The sequence below is a fragment of the Anguilla anguilla genome, chromosome 7 (assembly GCF_013347855.1).
Source record: "Anguilla anguilla isolate fAngAng1 chromosome 7, fAngAng1.pri, whole genome shotgun sequence".
Classification (NCBI taxonomy): Eukaryota; Metazoa; Chordata; class Actinopteri; order Anguilliformes; family Anguillidae; genus Anguilla; species Anguilla anguilla.
The window spans coordinates 8,320,135-8,334,889 of NC_049207.1; the positions used below are offsets into that span (position 1 = coordinate 8,320,135).

Here is a 14,755-nt window from a genome sequence, read left to right on the forward strand (position 1 = left end):
GGTCCGAAGGCGCGGTAGAGACGGACGGGCGACCAGCCGGACGACCGGCCGGCCAATCAGAGCGAGGCGGCCTCTTCCCCGTAGCGACGCGGGAACAGATTCACTTTGCAGCCGGGAGCTCCCCTTAACGGAGGGGAAAAACAGCCCACTGTAAAAAGATCACATAAAGCCTTGTCGTTCTTCCTGTCTTTCTCTCTCTCCCTCTCTCTCTCTCTCTCCTCTTCAAATGTCACGTCAATCACAGGTGCGGTCGCCGGGGGAAACCTCGCCCTCTCCTCCCAGGCGAGCAGGTCGTGCGTAGGTTTTCATTTTTGGCGGCCTTGTCCGTCCGCCCGTTAGCCCTCTCCTCCCTCCCCGGGCCAAAAAGCCCCCCCCCCCCTCAAAAAAAGCGCACCTGAGCCCACCACCCACAAACCCAGCCTCCGGGCAGGGGCTACTTCGAAACATCGGTCTGTGGTGGCCATGGCGATGGGGAGGTCAAAGTCACGGACGCGGACCCAGTGTTCTGCGACTGGCGTGGATGAGGTCACGGCCCCCGCCATAAAAAACACGCCGGATTTCACGCTGGTCTTCACCAAAGGGACCACCGGGGCTGGGGGGGGGGGGGGGGGTTACGCGGCTATCACAACAGCACTGGGAAATCAATACTGGATTAACCGTACAACTCAATGGCCTCATTGATGCCCCAAACCAATACCCACCCCCCCTTCCCACCGCCCCCCTCCCTCCCCAGGGGCTCTGAAATATAGCTGCCCACCGTGTCCGAGAATGTGACCCCCCCCTCTCTCTCTCTCCCTCTCTCTCACCCCCTGCCCCTCGGCCCTCCCTCCCGTACCGGTCGATGGGAGGTGCTTAGGCCGCGGCGTTCCGTTCGATTTCGCGTTTGACATACGCCGCCGCTGATTTTTTTTTTTTTTACAGCCGCGCGTTTACAACACCAATCAAGCCAGGTACATTACTTAACAACAGCCCTTCCCATAAAACGGGGAGAGGCGCGGCTCGTAACGCTCCCCGTAATTCTGCCCAGTAAGGGAGGCGTGCCAGATGGCCGGTGACTCCTGACAGCGTCCAAACTGCCTGGAATAGAGAAATGCATTCTGGGAAAGGACACGCCGTTTTCACGCGGCGCGATCAACCGGCGCTCCGTTAGCCCGACGCTAGCTGGCTCTAACGCCCGGCCGGAAACCGCCGCGTCACTTGGCGCACGCAGCGCCGCAGTCAGCAGAGCGAAGGCCTCGGAGAGCATCGATGGCGTACCGCTATCGTTCCTCCGCACACAGAGTCGATTGCAGAGCGGTATTGAGAGAGGAGGGGAGCGAGCACGCCCCGCGCGGGCCGGCCCGAACCAGCCCCGGTCGCCAAACGGGCGGCGCGTCCGACGGAACGCGTTTCCCAGAGTTCAGCAGTCCGTCGCAGAGCCCCCACCCCCCCACCCCCCCCGGGTGCACTTCAAAGCGCGAAATCCGCTCAGCGTGCGGGGGCCGCCACGATCGAACGATCGCCGTGACAACACTATGTATCTCCCCCCCCCCCCCCCCTTCTCTGCTGACGCGGGCCGTATCGATCTGTTGCGCTGTGGGTTCCAGCCCCCCCCTTTAAAAAAACAACAGGCCGGCCGCGTGGTGGGGGGGGCGGGGGAGGGGCGCAGCTGAGTTATGTTTTTAATCCTCTTTTAACCATGTACAGATGGATTACAGGAGCCAAACAGGGGAAGGGATGAGGGGAGCTCGGCCCCCCGAGTGAGTCTGCTGGATGGGGGGGCCGGGGAGGGGGGGGGTGGGGGGGCAGTGAGAGGGAGGGGGGGCGGGCTGCTCCGGTTTCCAGGGCTCTATTAAGTATTCAGAGCATTTTGAGTGGGAAAGGTAAACTCGGGGGCGATCAATTAGGGCCGGGCTGCGTGGGGCAGGTCCGGTTCCCCTGTCTCCATCAGAGCGGGGTGTTATTCCATGACTCCGGGCACAAGGCCATGGGAGAGAGGGAAACAGATGACGAGAGAGAGAGAGAGGAAAATATAGAGCAAGAAAGAGAGAAAGAGAGGGGGAGAGAGAGAGGCAAAGAGAGGGAGGGAGAGAAAGAGAGAGAAGAGAGATACAGAAAAACAGAGAGAGAGCGAGAGAGAGAGAGAGAGGGAACAGCACACAGTGACAGATGTGCCCCGGGACGCCTGTGTGACAAGCGGCAGGTGAGCGAGCCATTTTTATGTGCGCTTTCCCTAGCGCTCGTAATCCTGCACAGGCCCTGCAGCGTGCCCCCCTCCCCCCCCGCTGCCTGCCCCCCTCCGCGGCACCCACCCCCGCCCCCCAAAACCCCTCGCCCCCCCGTCCGCGGCACCTTGAGCTGACTGGAAAATTGGTGCTGTTTTCCCGCACCCCCCCCCCCATCACCCCCCCTCTCTCCACGCGCACCGCTGACACTAATTCTCCAGCAGGACGAGGCAGGACGCCGGCAGCGGGCTGAGGCTGGAGAGCCTGTGATTTTATCTGCCCGGCTCTGACAGAGTAATCCCCGGCTGCAAATCAGCTCTTCCTTTAAGGGCGTCTCAGTCATTAGATCCCCCCCCCCGACAGGCGACGGGCGACGGGCGACGGGCGGGGGGGGGAGGGAAGACGTTCCGGGGCCCCCGTCCCAGAGCTTCGGGCTCCCAGAAGCCCATTTGCACTCTTAGACGGGCTCCTTTTGTTCTAGACAACCGTCGCCGTCTCCACGGAGACGAGCCGTCGCGAATAATGGCATAAAGACGTGCCGAGAGGTTTTTTTTTCCTTTTTTTTTAACAATAAGGAGCGCGGAATAAATTGACGGACTGAAACCGTCGGACGTTTCGCGACAAAACGGGCACGGTGGTACTGGGATGGTAACCTTCTGAAGACATCAGTTTGAGGGGGAAAAAAAACAGAAAAGTAAAGCAGCCTTAGTGTGAATATGCTCACTGAGAGAAAATGAAAACAGCTTGCAGCTGGGCGAGGTGTGCTAGGCCTGCGGGGGGGTGTGGACTCGGCATGGAGACCCGGCCCTTTTCCTGTTGCCTCCTGATGGATGCGATCGGAGGGTGAGCGGCCCTAATGCGGCCCCCGTCCCGCCGCCGCGCCGGGCCCCCGGGGGCCGGAGTGACAGACAGACACGGATCCTCACTCTCCGGCACTCTCGCCGCTCCCGGCTCCGCCGGTTTTTACCGACTCGGTGACCTTTCGAGAGCTCTCCGGGGAGGCCCCCGCGGCGTGTAGTACAAGCCAGGGGGTGGCGCGGTGCGGATGGGGGTGGGGGGTGCGGGGTAGGGGGGCTGGACGGAGTGAAAAGATGCCCGGCGTGATGGGTAAGAGCGCCCCCCCCCACTGCCTCCCCTGCAAAGCCCAACAGGAGCACTCCTGAAAAAAATCCAATTTTCAATTTACAGCCAAGTGAGAAATACTCCAGGCCTCCGGAGGCCACAGTCATTACCCTCAGCCTCCACGCTTGTGTGTGTGTGTGTGTGTGTGTGTGTGTGTGTGTGGGGGGGGGTGTGTGTGTGTGTGTGTGTGTGTGTGGGGGAGGGGGTGTGTGTGTGTGTGTGTGTGTGTGTGTGGGGGAGGGGGTGTGTGTGTGTGTGTGTGTGTGTGTGTGTGTGGGGGGGAGGGTGTGTGTGTGTGTGTGTGTGTGTGTGTGTGTGGGAGGGGTGAGGGGGGGGGGGGGGGTGGTGTTGAGAACTGTAACAGCGATCATTATGGGAAGAGGAGCTCCGAAGCCCCCCCCCCCCCCCCCCCCCCCCCACTCGCTCCCATGCCAACAGGGCCAGTCAATGCCCCGGCTGTGCTTTGGGCAGAGTCAGGTTTCTGGCAGGTAAATTAGGACGGGGGATTCATGGAAATGTATCCGGGCCCCCTGGCACCGCGCCTGGGCCCCAGGAACCCGACCGGGGGGCCGGCGGATCACAGGCGTGTCTGCCGGGGAGGGGCCCCGCACCGGGCCCCGGGCCCTCGGCGAAGCGCGCGGGCACGCAGCTTTCCCAGGAACCTGTTCCCGCGACGACCGAGGCGTGGCTCGCCGTCTTTTACGACCCCGCGCTGCGCAACTCACACAGCACAACCACTTTCAGAGAGGAGCTCAGTGGACAGCGCAGACTTATCTCAGTTTCACACAAACTTGCGTAGCATTTCCCCTGTCTCTATCATTGAATCAGATTCCTGTGGTCCTGTGATCACCTCCGGATTGAAAATTCAGTGAATAAACAGCATAAAAAATGTCTATTTTATGTAAAAAAAAAAAAAAAAGAAAAGCCATTAGAAGTATCCAAGTGCCATTTTCACATCAGTAAGGTACTTAAGGTAGTTCAGCATCTGTGTCATTGTACACAGCTTGTTTTCCACATTTTCATCAACACTGCCAATACCTCTGGACATAACAGTACTGTGTTACATTACTGCAGCAGTGTGTCTCTATGGGGAGGACTTACGTGTTGTGGAGCACACACCAGCCACAGTGCGGATCCCCGGAGCCCAGGCACTCGCTGCAGGTGGAGTACTGACCACAGGCCTCCACGGGAACCCGAGTGAGCTGGAGAGAGAGAGGAAGGGAGGAAGAGAGGAGGATGATGAGGAGGGACTCAGAGACCGTGACACCTCATTACGAGGCAGCGGAGGAGGCGGCGGCGAGAAACCCGTTTCCGCACGACGCCCCCGGCGGCAGGATGACCTCACGTTTTTTGGGCGTGTGAAAATGACCCTCGTCAGACCGTGCCAGCCGGGACTGCAGGAGGAACTGAGCCCTCAGACTCATCTGCAGCACAGCACAGCACAGCACAGCACAGCACAGGCTGAACTGCACGCGCTGAATGCTTAAGAGAACTCCCTGAGACTGGGTTTAAAAAATATATATATAAGCCTTTGACAACACACAGTGGAGGTGGAGGTGGGGGTGGGTGGGGGGGCGGAGGGGTTCAGGGGGGGGGTTACTGTGGAATGCGCACAAGGATTACTTTCATTCTTTTCAAACAAACAGCTTTTTGTATACACACTGTAGAACACCAATAGGCAGAATGGGATAAACTATTGTGGCTCTCCAGGATATAACTTGGCCACACTGGCCAAGACCGGATTCTTCAAGGCCATCCAGAGATAAGGACAGGGAAAGGAGCTGGATAATCTATCTGGAGCAAACCCCCTAGAGCTGTACCATCAAACACTAGGCGATTCAAACGCTGTGACGCTTTGTAGCCATTTGTCACAAGGCAGAATTTTCAGGTTACTGTGTTTTTCTGTTCACCTTTCCAACCTAAAAAAAAAAAAAAAACTAAATGGGAGAAGAATTTGAATGGCAGCATAAAAAAAGTGTGGACGTTTTGGAGTATAAAGGACAAACCCACATAAAACCACAGCGCGAGTCTTCTGTACTAAGTGAACCTTTAACAAAAATTTTAACATAATGCTAAAAAAAAATGACTGAAAGAATGCATTTTGATAAATGACTTGAGGGGTGAATTAGCTAACAGGGTGGTTAGTGTCAGCAGATCGTCGAGGCTGAAATGGAGATATCGTAAAACCTCCAGAGGCGAATACCGTGCGCTTCCACGGAAAATGGCATCGCAGTCCTTCCAGTTTCCATCAGGCTTTTGATTAATGAGCCGCCAGTCACTGACGACCGCTGTCACTCGTCCTGTTATTGACAGCAGAGAGCTGCAGGAAGTACATGCCAATTATGCCAGGCTGTCAGGCCCAGGAGACAGACAATGCTGTTGCCGTCCGCAACGCTAAGTTTGTGCGGGGGGGAAAAAAAAAAGGAAATGTTTCCAAAATTACAGCTAAAGTTCAAAGGGAGATTTTGATACTCAACTCAGCTCAAGAGCCAAGTTTCTCCCGGCTGGAAAGTAAGTCTGCATTTTCAAAACTTTCACTCCACTGCTATGATTTATGTACGAACATGAAGAATGAAGAGAGTATGTTTCCCTCATAAACTTCCCAGTTCATTCAGAAACCATTCACAGAGAAACATAATCCTTATGACTCATTATATGTTATCATTTTGTTTCACAGCAAACACTGCTATAAGCCTCCACATAACCTGGCTGGAAATTAATCTTAAAGACAGTATAAAAAATCCAAAATCAACACCGCAGATGCCTAGAATCCACTTCAGCTCTCGTAAAGGAAATAAAAAAGAAAAGGGGGACCAATGCAAACGTTTACGACACCAAACCTTCCTCTCTGAAACGCCTGTGCTGCATTTAAAATAACAGCATAATTTACTTCTGAAAATTGGCGAAGCCATTTTGGGTATAATGTTGACTATAATACTGAATATAAGCTTTTCGTCATCTTCGCTGTTTAAAGGCGCAATGGTGTCGTTTAGAAAGGAGATTTGAGGTTTTACACAGGAGAGAAAGAGCAGCATATAAAGGCAGTAATATCTCGCCTTGGTCTAGGTGAATATTTACCCCACAATTTCAGAATCGGCAATAATGCCACCTCTCACTCCCATATGTTTATCCTATTTATATGAGTATAGGAAATAATACCTTCTCTTCACTCCTAAATATTTATTCGCTTCTTTCCATATCAGGAGCAGTACCTTCCCCACATTCATATATGTTTACCCTGGTTATACAGACTGTGGCGATAACACCTTCTCTCCAAACCTGATTACGTTTCCTGTTTAGACCTGTATGACAGACTGCCTCTTCTTTACACTTGAATATCTTTCCTGAATATATGATCTCTATATGAAGATGCCCTGCATTTCACCCTGTAAATGTGCCTAGCCATTATCTGTATTCGGAATAACACTTTTTACTCCCTCAAGTATAAAATATGATTTGTTGCAATATCATACAATACGACCTTCTATCTACTGGCGATAAAAAGTATACGTCAAATCTAAATCTGTTTCAGGACCAATACATTCTCTTCATTCCAGTAGGTACTGTTCAATTCTGGTGTTATACATGCTAGTATATACCTAGTTTTTGCACATGCTATATCAGGAACAATGACAATCTATTCAGCTGTATATACAGTCAGCATATACCACTTATCTCTGTACCAGGAATAACTTTTCCTCAACTCCTGAATATTTTACACGCTGTCCCTCTGCCAGGAATAGCACCAGCTATTTACTAACGAAGATTAATGTTGTTTACGTCTGTTTAAAGATGGAACCCCCTCTCCGGTGCGTTAAAAAAAAGGGAAATAAGAACAGATCCCGCAACGTTTCCGTATCAGCGGAGGAGAGACGGGGAGATTTTGGAGAGAGAGAGAGAAATGAGACCGGTTACGGTATCGCTACTCCTCTGCTCACCCGTTATTCTTTTGATAGAAAAACGTTTTTCTCCGTGAGTGCGCTCTGGAAGAGGGCACCGGCGTGGGACCTATCCGAGGAAAAAGGCCATTTCCCCTAAAAAGGGAGGGAAGGGGGGTGGGGGGCGGGGGGAGGGGGGCGCTGGCAGGATTTTGAGGCCTGATGGTTATCCCGGGTCCCGGTAGATTCGTAAAGCTCTAAATCGCACGCTGGCTGTGCCGTATTTACCAGAGTCTATTTCACACCGATGAAGTGTAAAATTATAAACCGTTCCAGGTATTCTTACAGCGAGCCCTGCGTTTTCTCTTCACTCGCTCCACCAATCAATGGCGAAAAAAAAGAATTTAATGCTCATGATGCATATTAAACAGATAAGAGTGCTGTAAGCTTGTTTTTATGCTGCTGTTATAGGGACTTAGACACGCTCAGGAAATTCAATTTTCGACACCAGACACCTTTTTTTCTATTAGGAGATGGAGAAGAGATTTACAGTGGTTTCTCCTGTTTCTTCAAGCTCACTCTGTGCTATGTTATCAGAGATTAGAGGAAGAAAACTACTATAAGAAGCAAAGGTTATGAGAGAAAGCAATTATTACAGATGCAACAGATGTGGAAGTCCCAACCCACCTACTGTACCTGACAGACACTGAAAGCACAGTTATAACAGCAAATGATGATGAGGATGATGACAGCGAGGATGACAATGGAAACTATCATGGTAATAATAATAATAATAATACATTTGGCATCCAACATGGGGCTCACCCTAATTTCATAACACATTCATGCACACACCCCACTGCCGACTTCTGATTTGGGATAGTGCAAACATCTGCGCTTCTACTCTGAAACATGTGATGTTGCCAGCTGCTTCTTTTCACACCGCAGACCACAGCTAATAGTGCAGATCTTCCATAAGCGGCTTTATCATGCAATCCACGGTCGCCCGATCAACATACGGGGGTCACTGAGGAGCGATGAAACTGACTGAACCCTCCCATACCCTGGGTGATGCCATCGTCAAACGGAGCTACTTGCCACATTGGGCACTGGCATTCATTCTGGATTCAATCCCAGAACATGGGGCTTGTCCCTGTACCACAGCTTGGCGCCTTAACCGAACTGATTCCATCTCTTTCTCTCTCTCTCTCCCTCTCTCTCTCTGTCTCTCTCTGTCTCTCTCTCTCGCTCCCTCTCTCTCTGTCTCTCTCTCTCTCTCCCTCTCTCTCTCCTCCGTCTATCTCCACCCCGCCAATCCCGCCGCAGCGCCCCAAACGCGGACAGAGATTTATGACGAGAAGCGCGATCCGCCGAGCTCGTCGTTATTTCGCCGCTCCTCGGGCGTAATTAAGGACGACCGGGGGCCGCCGAGTTCCACCCGCAGCCAGACGATCCCCTCCGACCGGGGAGGGGAGGGGGGAGGACCAGCGCCCCTCCCTGCCTCCCACAACCCAAACCCTGGAGCGCAAAAGGTTTTCTTTTCACGGAGTTGTTCATTAGTTTGGCGATAAACAGCAACTAGCATCATTACGGAGTTTTTCTACGGAGCTCTGGAGCTGGGAAACGGAGGGTGGGGTGGGAAGGGAGGGTGGGGGGGGGGCGGCTGAAAGCATAACGCCTCTTTTTTGGGGGGCCTTTGGTGGAGAGTGAGGGAGGCCTTCACTTCCGTTTGTCTTTTTCACTTTCATTTCCTCCCTTGCCCCCCACTTTACGTGCCGGACCCTCTAAGAGCCAACCAGCTGCTGTACGGGGCCCGGGGGCTGGAGCTGGGCTCAGGATGAGAGGAGGAAGTGATGTCATAGTTCAGAACCGTGGCCGCTGTCCAAAAACACGCCACTCTCAGCACCAGACAGCTGTGGTCTAAGTGAAGGGCTAACCTCAGCTCCCTACGTGCCCCCCCCCCCCCTCCAAAACCAACCACAGCCCTTACCTCCATCACCTTTAATCCCACTGGCTGACAATCCTCCAATAGGCTCAGGGGCATGCAGTTGCTAAGCGCCGCAGTAAACATGTTCTGACACACACATGCACACTGCCAATGCTAGGGATTAGCATCTGCAGTCCTGTCGGCATTAGAATGATCAATACTATATTTGTACAGATAGCAGCGCTGTGGAAAAATGGCAAAGAGGAACAGAGAGAGGAGACTAGTCTGCATCTGTATTTGGGGAGTCTGAACTGAACAACAATAAGCCTTCAATAAAGGCCTTGACATATACAAACTAGCCATTATCATATCCATATCGTTATGTTAATGAATACGACTACAACCCCCCCACACACACACACATAAATATACATAGTTTTTATTTATTATGCAGGTCATAAAAACATATCTTCTGCCCTGTCTGAAGGCCTGTCATATTTGCTTGACAATGACAAATAACCATATAAGCAGACCAATATTTTCCCATAATCTCTCTTTTACAGAAAAAGGCTGAAGGCGGAGCAATCCTGGGATCTGAACTTTAATAAATCTGCAATCTCGTAATCTAATCACTTTCATATCCAGGCAATAAAATGGCAATGCCACCCCACGGGGGCCCAAATGGGTGCGCTGACACATTTGACCACGGGCCTCTTCGCCGCGGGGCGCGGGGCGGAGGGCGGGGAGTGGGGGGGACGCGAGAGGTCGCGGAAGCAGAGGCATCGGCAAACGCGTTCCCCCCATTGGAGAAGGCGGGGAAAACATTGGCCGGTGGAAAGGGGATCTTTTTTTTTTTTTTTTTTTCCTCCACTCAATTTTATACATCTGTTGTGAGGCCCGGGGCTTGGTGCTGTAAGTGAATTTTACAGAGCTTGGACAGAGTGGGGGGTTCACGGGGATGAGCAGAGGCTCCGCTAGGCCCCGCTAGACCCTGCCAGACCCCCGGGGGTGGGGGGGGAGGGAGGGGGGGGGGGGGGCGGACGCAGATGGAAAATGCAATTATGTCTCCCGCGAACCCCGGACACACTCTCCCGCTAACTGGATTTGCATTCTGTCTCCGATGTCGGGTTGTGAAAGGCACAAACATATCAGAGCTAATTCTGTCCGAGCCGGTTCAGCCTCCCCCTGAAGGCACTCGCTGGTAAATACGCACAGGAGGAGTAAGAGAGGCGCGTGTGTAACACGGACACACGATTCCACCAACATGTGGGTCACGGTGTTTCCTTTTTACTTCGGTGAGAGAAGAAACATTTTTGCAAACTGGATTTCACTGTCCTTGAAGTTTTGCACGATTTGGTGTGTGTGTGTGTGTGTGTGTGTGTGTATTTGCGCGCGCGTGTATGTGGCGTGTGTGCGTATGTAATCGCAAAACTAGGCTCAAAAGTATCCGTATTGTTTTGCTTTTTTTTCTTGTTAAAATAAAATACCCTACAGCAAGAAGTGGGGCACTGTAATAACCTAATAAAATCACTTCATAAACTCTATGTCACACATGGGGATTATATAAAGAAGTGCCCCAATGATTGTCATGAAACACATGCTTATAATTGAAATCAAAGGTCGTCTTTATTAAATATTTTTTGATGAGATTGCAGATGTGACTTCCCCTGAATATGCCATGCTAGATTTCCCTCGGGGCCAAATAGAAATTAAAAGCATTTGACTTTGAGCTATTTTACAGTACAGTACACAGTCTTAATAATTTAGGTACCTTCAGTTCCTAGAGTGAACATTAGTTCTGATGGGGGGGGGGGGGGGGGATCTTAGAAATTTGAAAAAGAGAAATGTGAAAAGAGATTTGCAAGATTCAAAAACATGACCTGGGAGCCTGAGGCAGCAATGCTGTGTGGTATTCTGTGACGCAAATTATATATTTTCTGATACTGTTATATGAAAATGCATATATTTTATATAACTGTATAACAATGTTTAACAATGTTGTTCTGCTACACACTATATTAGAGAATATGACTGTATACGGTTTTACATACACACAACACACACTAAAACACATACTTTGTGCTTTTATATATGAGCATCTTTGCTAAACTATTGTACAGCCATAAATAGTCAAGTGTCCATTGGATGGAATTGAACCAATGGAATTGCTGTGACATCCAGCTGTAGGGAGGCGGAGCCTCTCCACTGACAACCTCTCGGAACTTCACCTAACTACTGTCAGTCTGCGTCCGCATCTGCAGCAATTAGCACTCGGCATTAATGCAATGTTTCCTGAAGTCAATAGGACCTGTCAAGTAACTCCAGTGAAATTATTTGATTGCACGTGATGCAGTCACTCAGGAGTCCGATACTGTGTCCGAGTCAAACAGTCGCATCTCCCCCTGACCTTAATTTTGAAAGAGAATGACCCTGGCAGCCTCAATGCCTGTTCTCTCATTCTGTGGATGTCAAAGTCACTTAGGTCAGACTGGAGAACAGAAAGATAAAACAAGAGCCAATAACAATTCCTCACTTTCCCCTTCCAAAATCGGAGCAAGAAATGTCTCTAGCAGGCAGGTATCAGATCTGCACTGTCAGACAGACAGGCGGACAGGCACAACAGGAAGTGAGGACATATCAGAGGCCAAACGGGGGATGCTATACACCACAGCTGCACTGTCAGACAGACAGGCGGACAGGCACAACAGGAAGTGAGTAGATATCAGAGGCCAATCGGGGGATGCTATACACCACAGCTGCGCTGGCAGACAGACAGACAGGCAGACAGGCACAACAGGAAGTGAGTAGATATCAGAGGCCAATCAGGGGGTGCTTTACACCACAGCTGCCCCTTCGTAAGAAACATATTTGGAAAGGAGCTGTGCCGACAAGTCGTTGTTGGGTACCATAACAAGAACCCCACGGAGACAACAATATCTACCAGTTTAGGGATATTCACAGAAATTCAGAGATACTCCCAAGAACTGAAATCAGCCCAAAAACACAGCATAAAAAAATATTTCTGCTGAAAACTCATCACAGTATCATAGATAGTGTATTATTACAGCATATCCTGAGAAAAACACCCCGTAACTTCCTATTTTATCATATTTTTGGCAAGTTATAACTAAACACAGCGCTACTCAGCAGGCAATTACCATGCAAAAAAAATAGCCTACCGTTTCAAAATACCCCTTTCCCACACTGCCGCTATTCAAAACCATTATTTCAGAGTTATTACAGCAGCGGAGAGTCATAAAGCCTTTTTAAAATGCCTCAGCGCTAGATGAAAAGGCGCCGGGGTATAGACGCTTGTGAGCAGGGCGTTCTCCGTCGACGGGGGAAACGTACAGACTATCATCTTTCACATCAAACCGTGTTACCGTACAGAACGTTAAAACGTCGTTTCGGTTTCCCGACCGGATTCCTCCTTTTTAAAAACGGTAGGGCAGGGCACGTGCTGTTGAGCAACACCGTGTCTGTGCGCAGTGGCGATAGTATCGGCAGTCTGTACTCCCTCACCCAAACAAACCCGTCAAGACGGCGACTGATTGCACACAGCGCTGTGCGCTCACAGAATAAACTCATGCATGCCGGTAAACGCCATCATTTGCATGACATTATTTTTTAGCAGGAACTGTTTTACACTCATTTAAATAAAAAAAATGTGTGCTTAGCTTATCTTCCAATTAGGGTCCGGCAATGTTGTGATTTTTTTTTCAATATCAATATCCATCCATTATCTGACCCGCTTATTCCTGGTCAGGACCACGGTGGGTGCTAGAGCCAACCCACGGTCTACCTGTGTTCATTTTAAATCCACCTGTAGACCTTAGATTGCAGAATAAACATCAGGGAGCTTGGAAGGTCTCACAAATTAAAGAGCGGATCAGTTCAGTCATGCTGACATAAAGACCAAGAAACTGCCCGAGGAACTTTGAGACAAAGTTGTTAGGAGGCAAAAAGCTGGGGAAGGTTATTAAAAAACAGGCAAAGCTTTGAGCCTTCCTAGGTGCACTGGCTGGATGAAAGCCACTTTAGACTTCTGATTAAGTCACGCCTGGAGTTCGTCAACAAGCCAGGCAACAGATCCTCAGACCATTTGGAAGAATATTTTCTGGTCTGATGAGAATGAAGTCGAGCTCTCGCACCTCAAAACAGAGCACTTTTTTTTGCTTGGCACAAACCAAACACGCCCAGGTAACAGCATCCCCACCATCAGGCACGGTGGTGCCAGCGCCATGCTACGAGGTCGCTTTTCAGCCGGAGGGGCATGAAGATTGTTGCTGTCAAGAGCAAGATAAATGAAGACAAATACAGGTAAATCACCGAGAACCCGTTTCAGTCCACAAACGATCGGCATGGAGGGCGAAGATTCATGTTCCAACAGGACAATCACCCAGAGCACACTGCAGAACTACAAAAGGGCTTTAAAAAAAACAAAAAGGTCACTTTTCTGGAATGGCCCAGCCGAAGCCCAGATATAAAACCCATTGAAAATCTGCGGCATGGCCTAAAAATGGCTGTCTAGCTCTCCATGTAACCTGACAGATTTAGAGCAAATGTGCACGGAGGAAAGGGCAAAAATGCTAAAATCTGAATGTGCAACGGTCACACAGACATAACTGAGAAGACTCAGAGATGTAATTGATGCCAAAGGCATATCTACTAAGAATTGACTCTGGGGGGGGGGGGGGGGGGGGGGGGGGTAATACTACTGGAAAATGAGAAATGGAAGTCTTTAGTCTCAAATCTACATTGTTAATAAAAATCGTAAATGTGTTGAGTATATTGTGTCGGTGAAGGAAGGATTTCATTTTCACTGCATTAAAATTTCAAGGTTTAACAAAAGGACAAAATATGAAAAACTAGCACTATGAATGTTTATTGAAACAGAAATAACAGGACATATACAAAGCTATGGTTGATGTTCTGTGTGTAACCTCCACAGAGACAGCTCATCATACGAATAGGAACAAGGCAATGCAGAGTTGTTTTATGGTTTTGACTGAAATACAAATTTGGTGAGACAGTTACTCCATAACTAAATAAAAAATAAAACATATAAAGCAGCCATGTCCCACGGAATCTGCTGAAAAGAATAAATGTTGACTTTGACCTGTTGAAAAAACAACAAATAAACATACAAAGCTTCATCATATGCAAAGATAGAATTGCATATAATTTAGTGTCTAAATCTGAAGTTAATGCACTAGACTTTAACCATTATAGAATCAGTTTTTTGGTGGCTATTTGGCTCATCCACTGCTTCACACTGCTGCTCTGACCACTGCTCCACACTGCTGCTCTGACCACTGCTCCATACTGCTGCTCTGACCACTGCTCCACACTGCTGCTCCGGTCCCTGATCACTGCTCCACACCACTGAACCGCCACATTATTGCCAACACAGTGTGTTAGCTCCCCCCCCCCCCTCTTCCACATCAATAATCTCCGCTCTGATCACACATCGCTGCCCTCTCCTCTTAAAAAGACATATTTATCCCATTTTTAAACGATGTGCAAGTAGCCAGAGTCAATTAGCGGCATAATCAGGAGGATTAATCAGTGGGCACGGAGACAGGGAGCTCACTCGCGCGCCTGCTCCGCCCCAGCTCATAAAC

The 14,755-nt window shown here is 50.1% G+C and overlaps 1 protein-coding gene across 5 annotated transcripts in view; it reads right to left on the minus strand.

Annotated features, from left to right (window-relative positions):
* plxna4 (plexin A4) overlaps positions 1-14,755 on the minus strand; it is a 285,129-nt gene that overhangs the window by 111,530 nt on the left and 158,844 nt on the right. For all 5 annotated transcript variants that reach the window (XM_035424686.1, XM_035424690.1, XM_035424688.1 and 2 more), the window contains exon 5: positions 4,428-4,528. In XM_035424686.1, the coding sequence (XP_035280577.1) occupies positions 4,428-4,528 (101 nt within the window). The remainder of the gene's footprint in view (positions 1-4,427; positions 4,529-14,755) is intronic.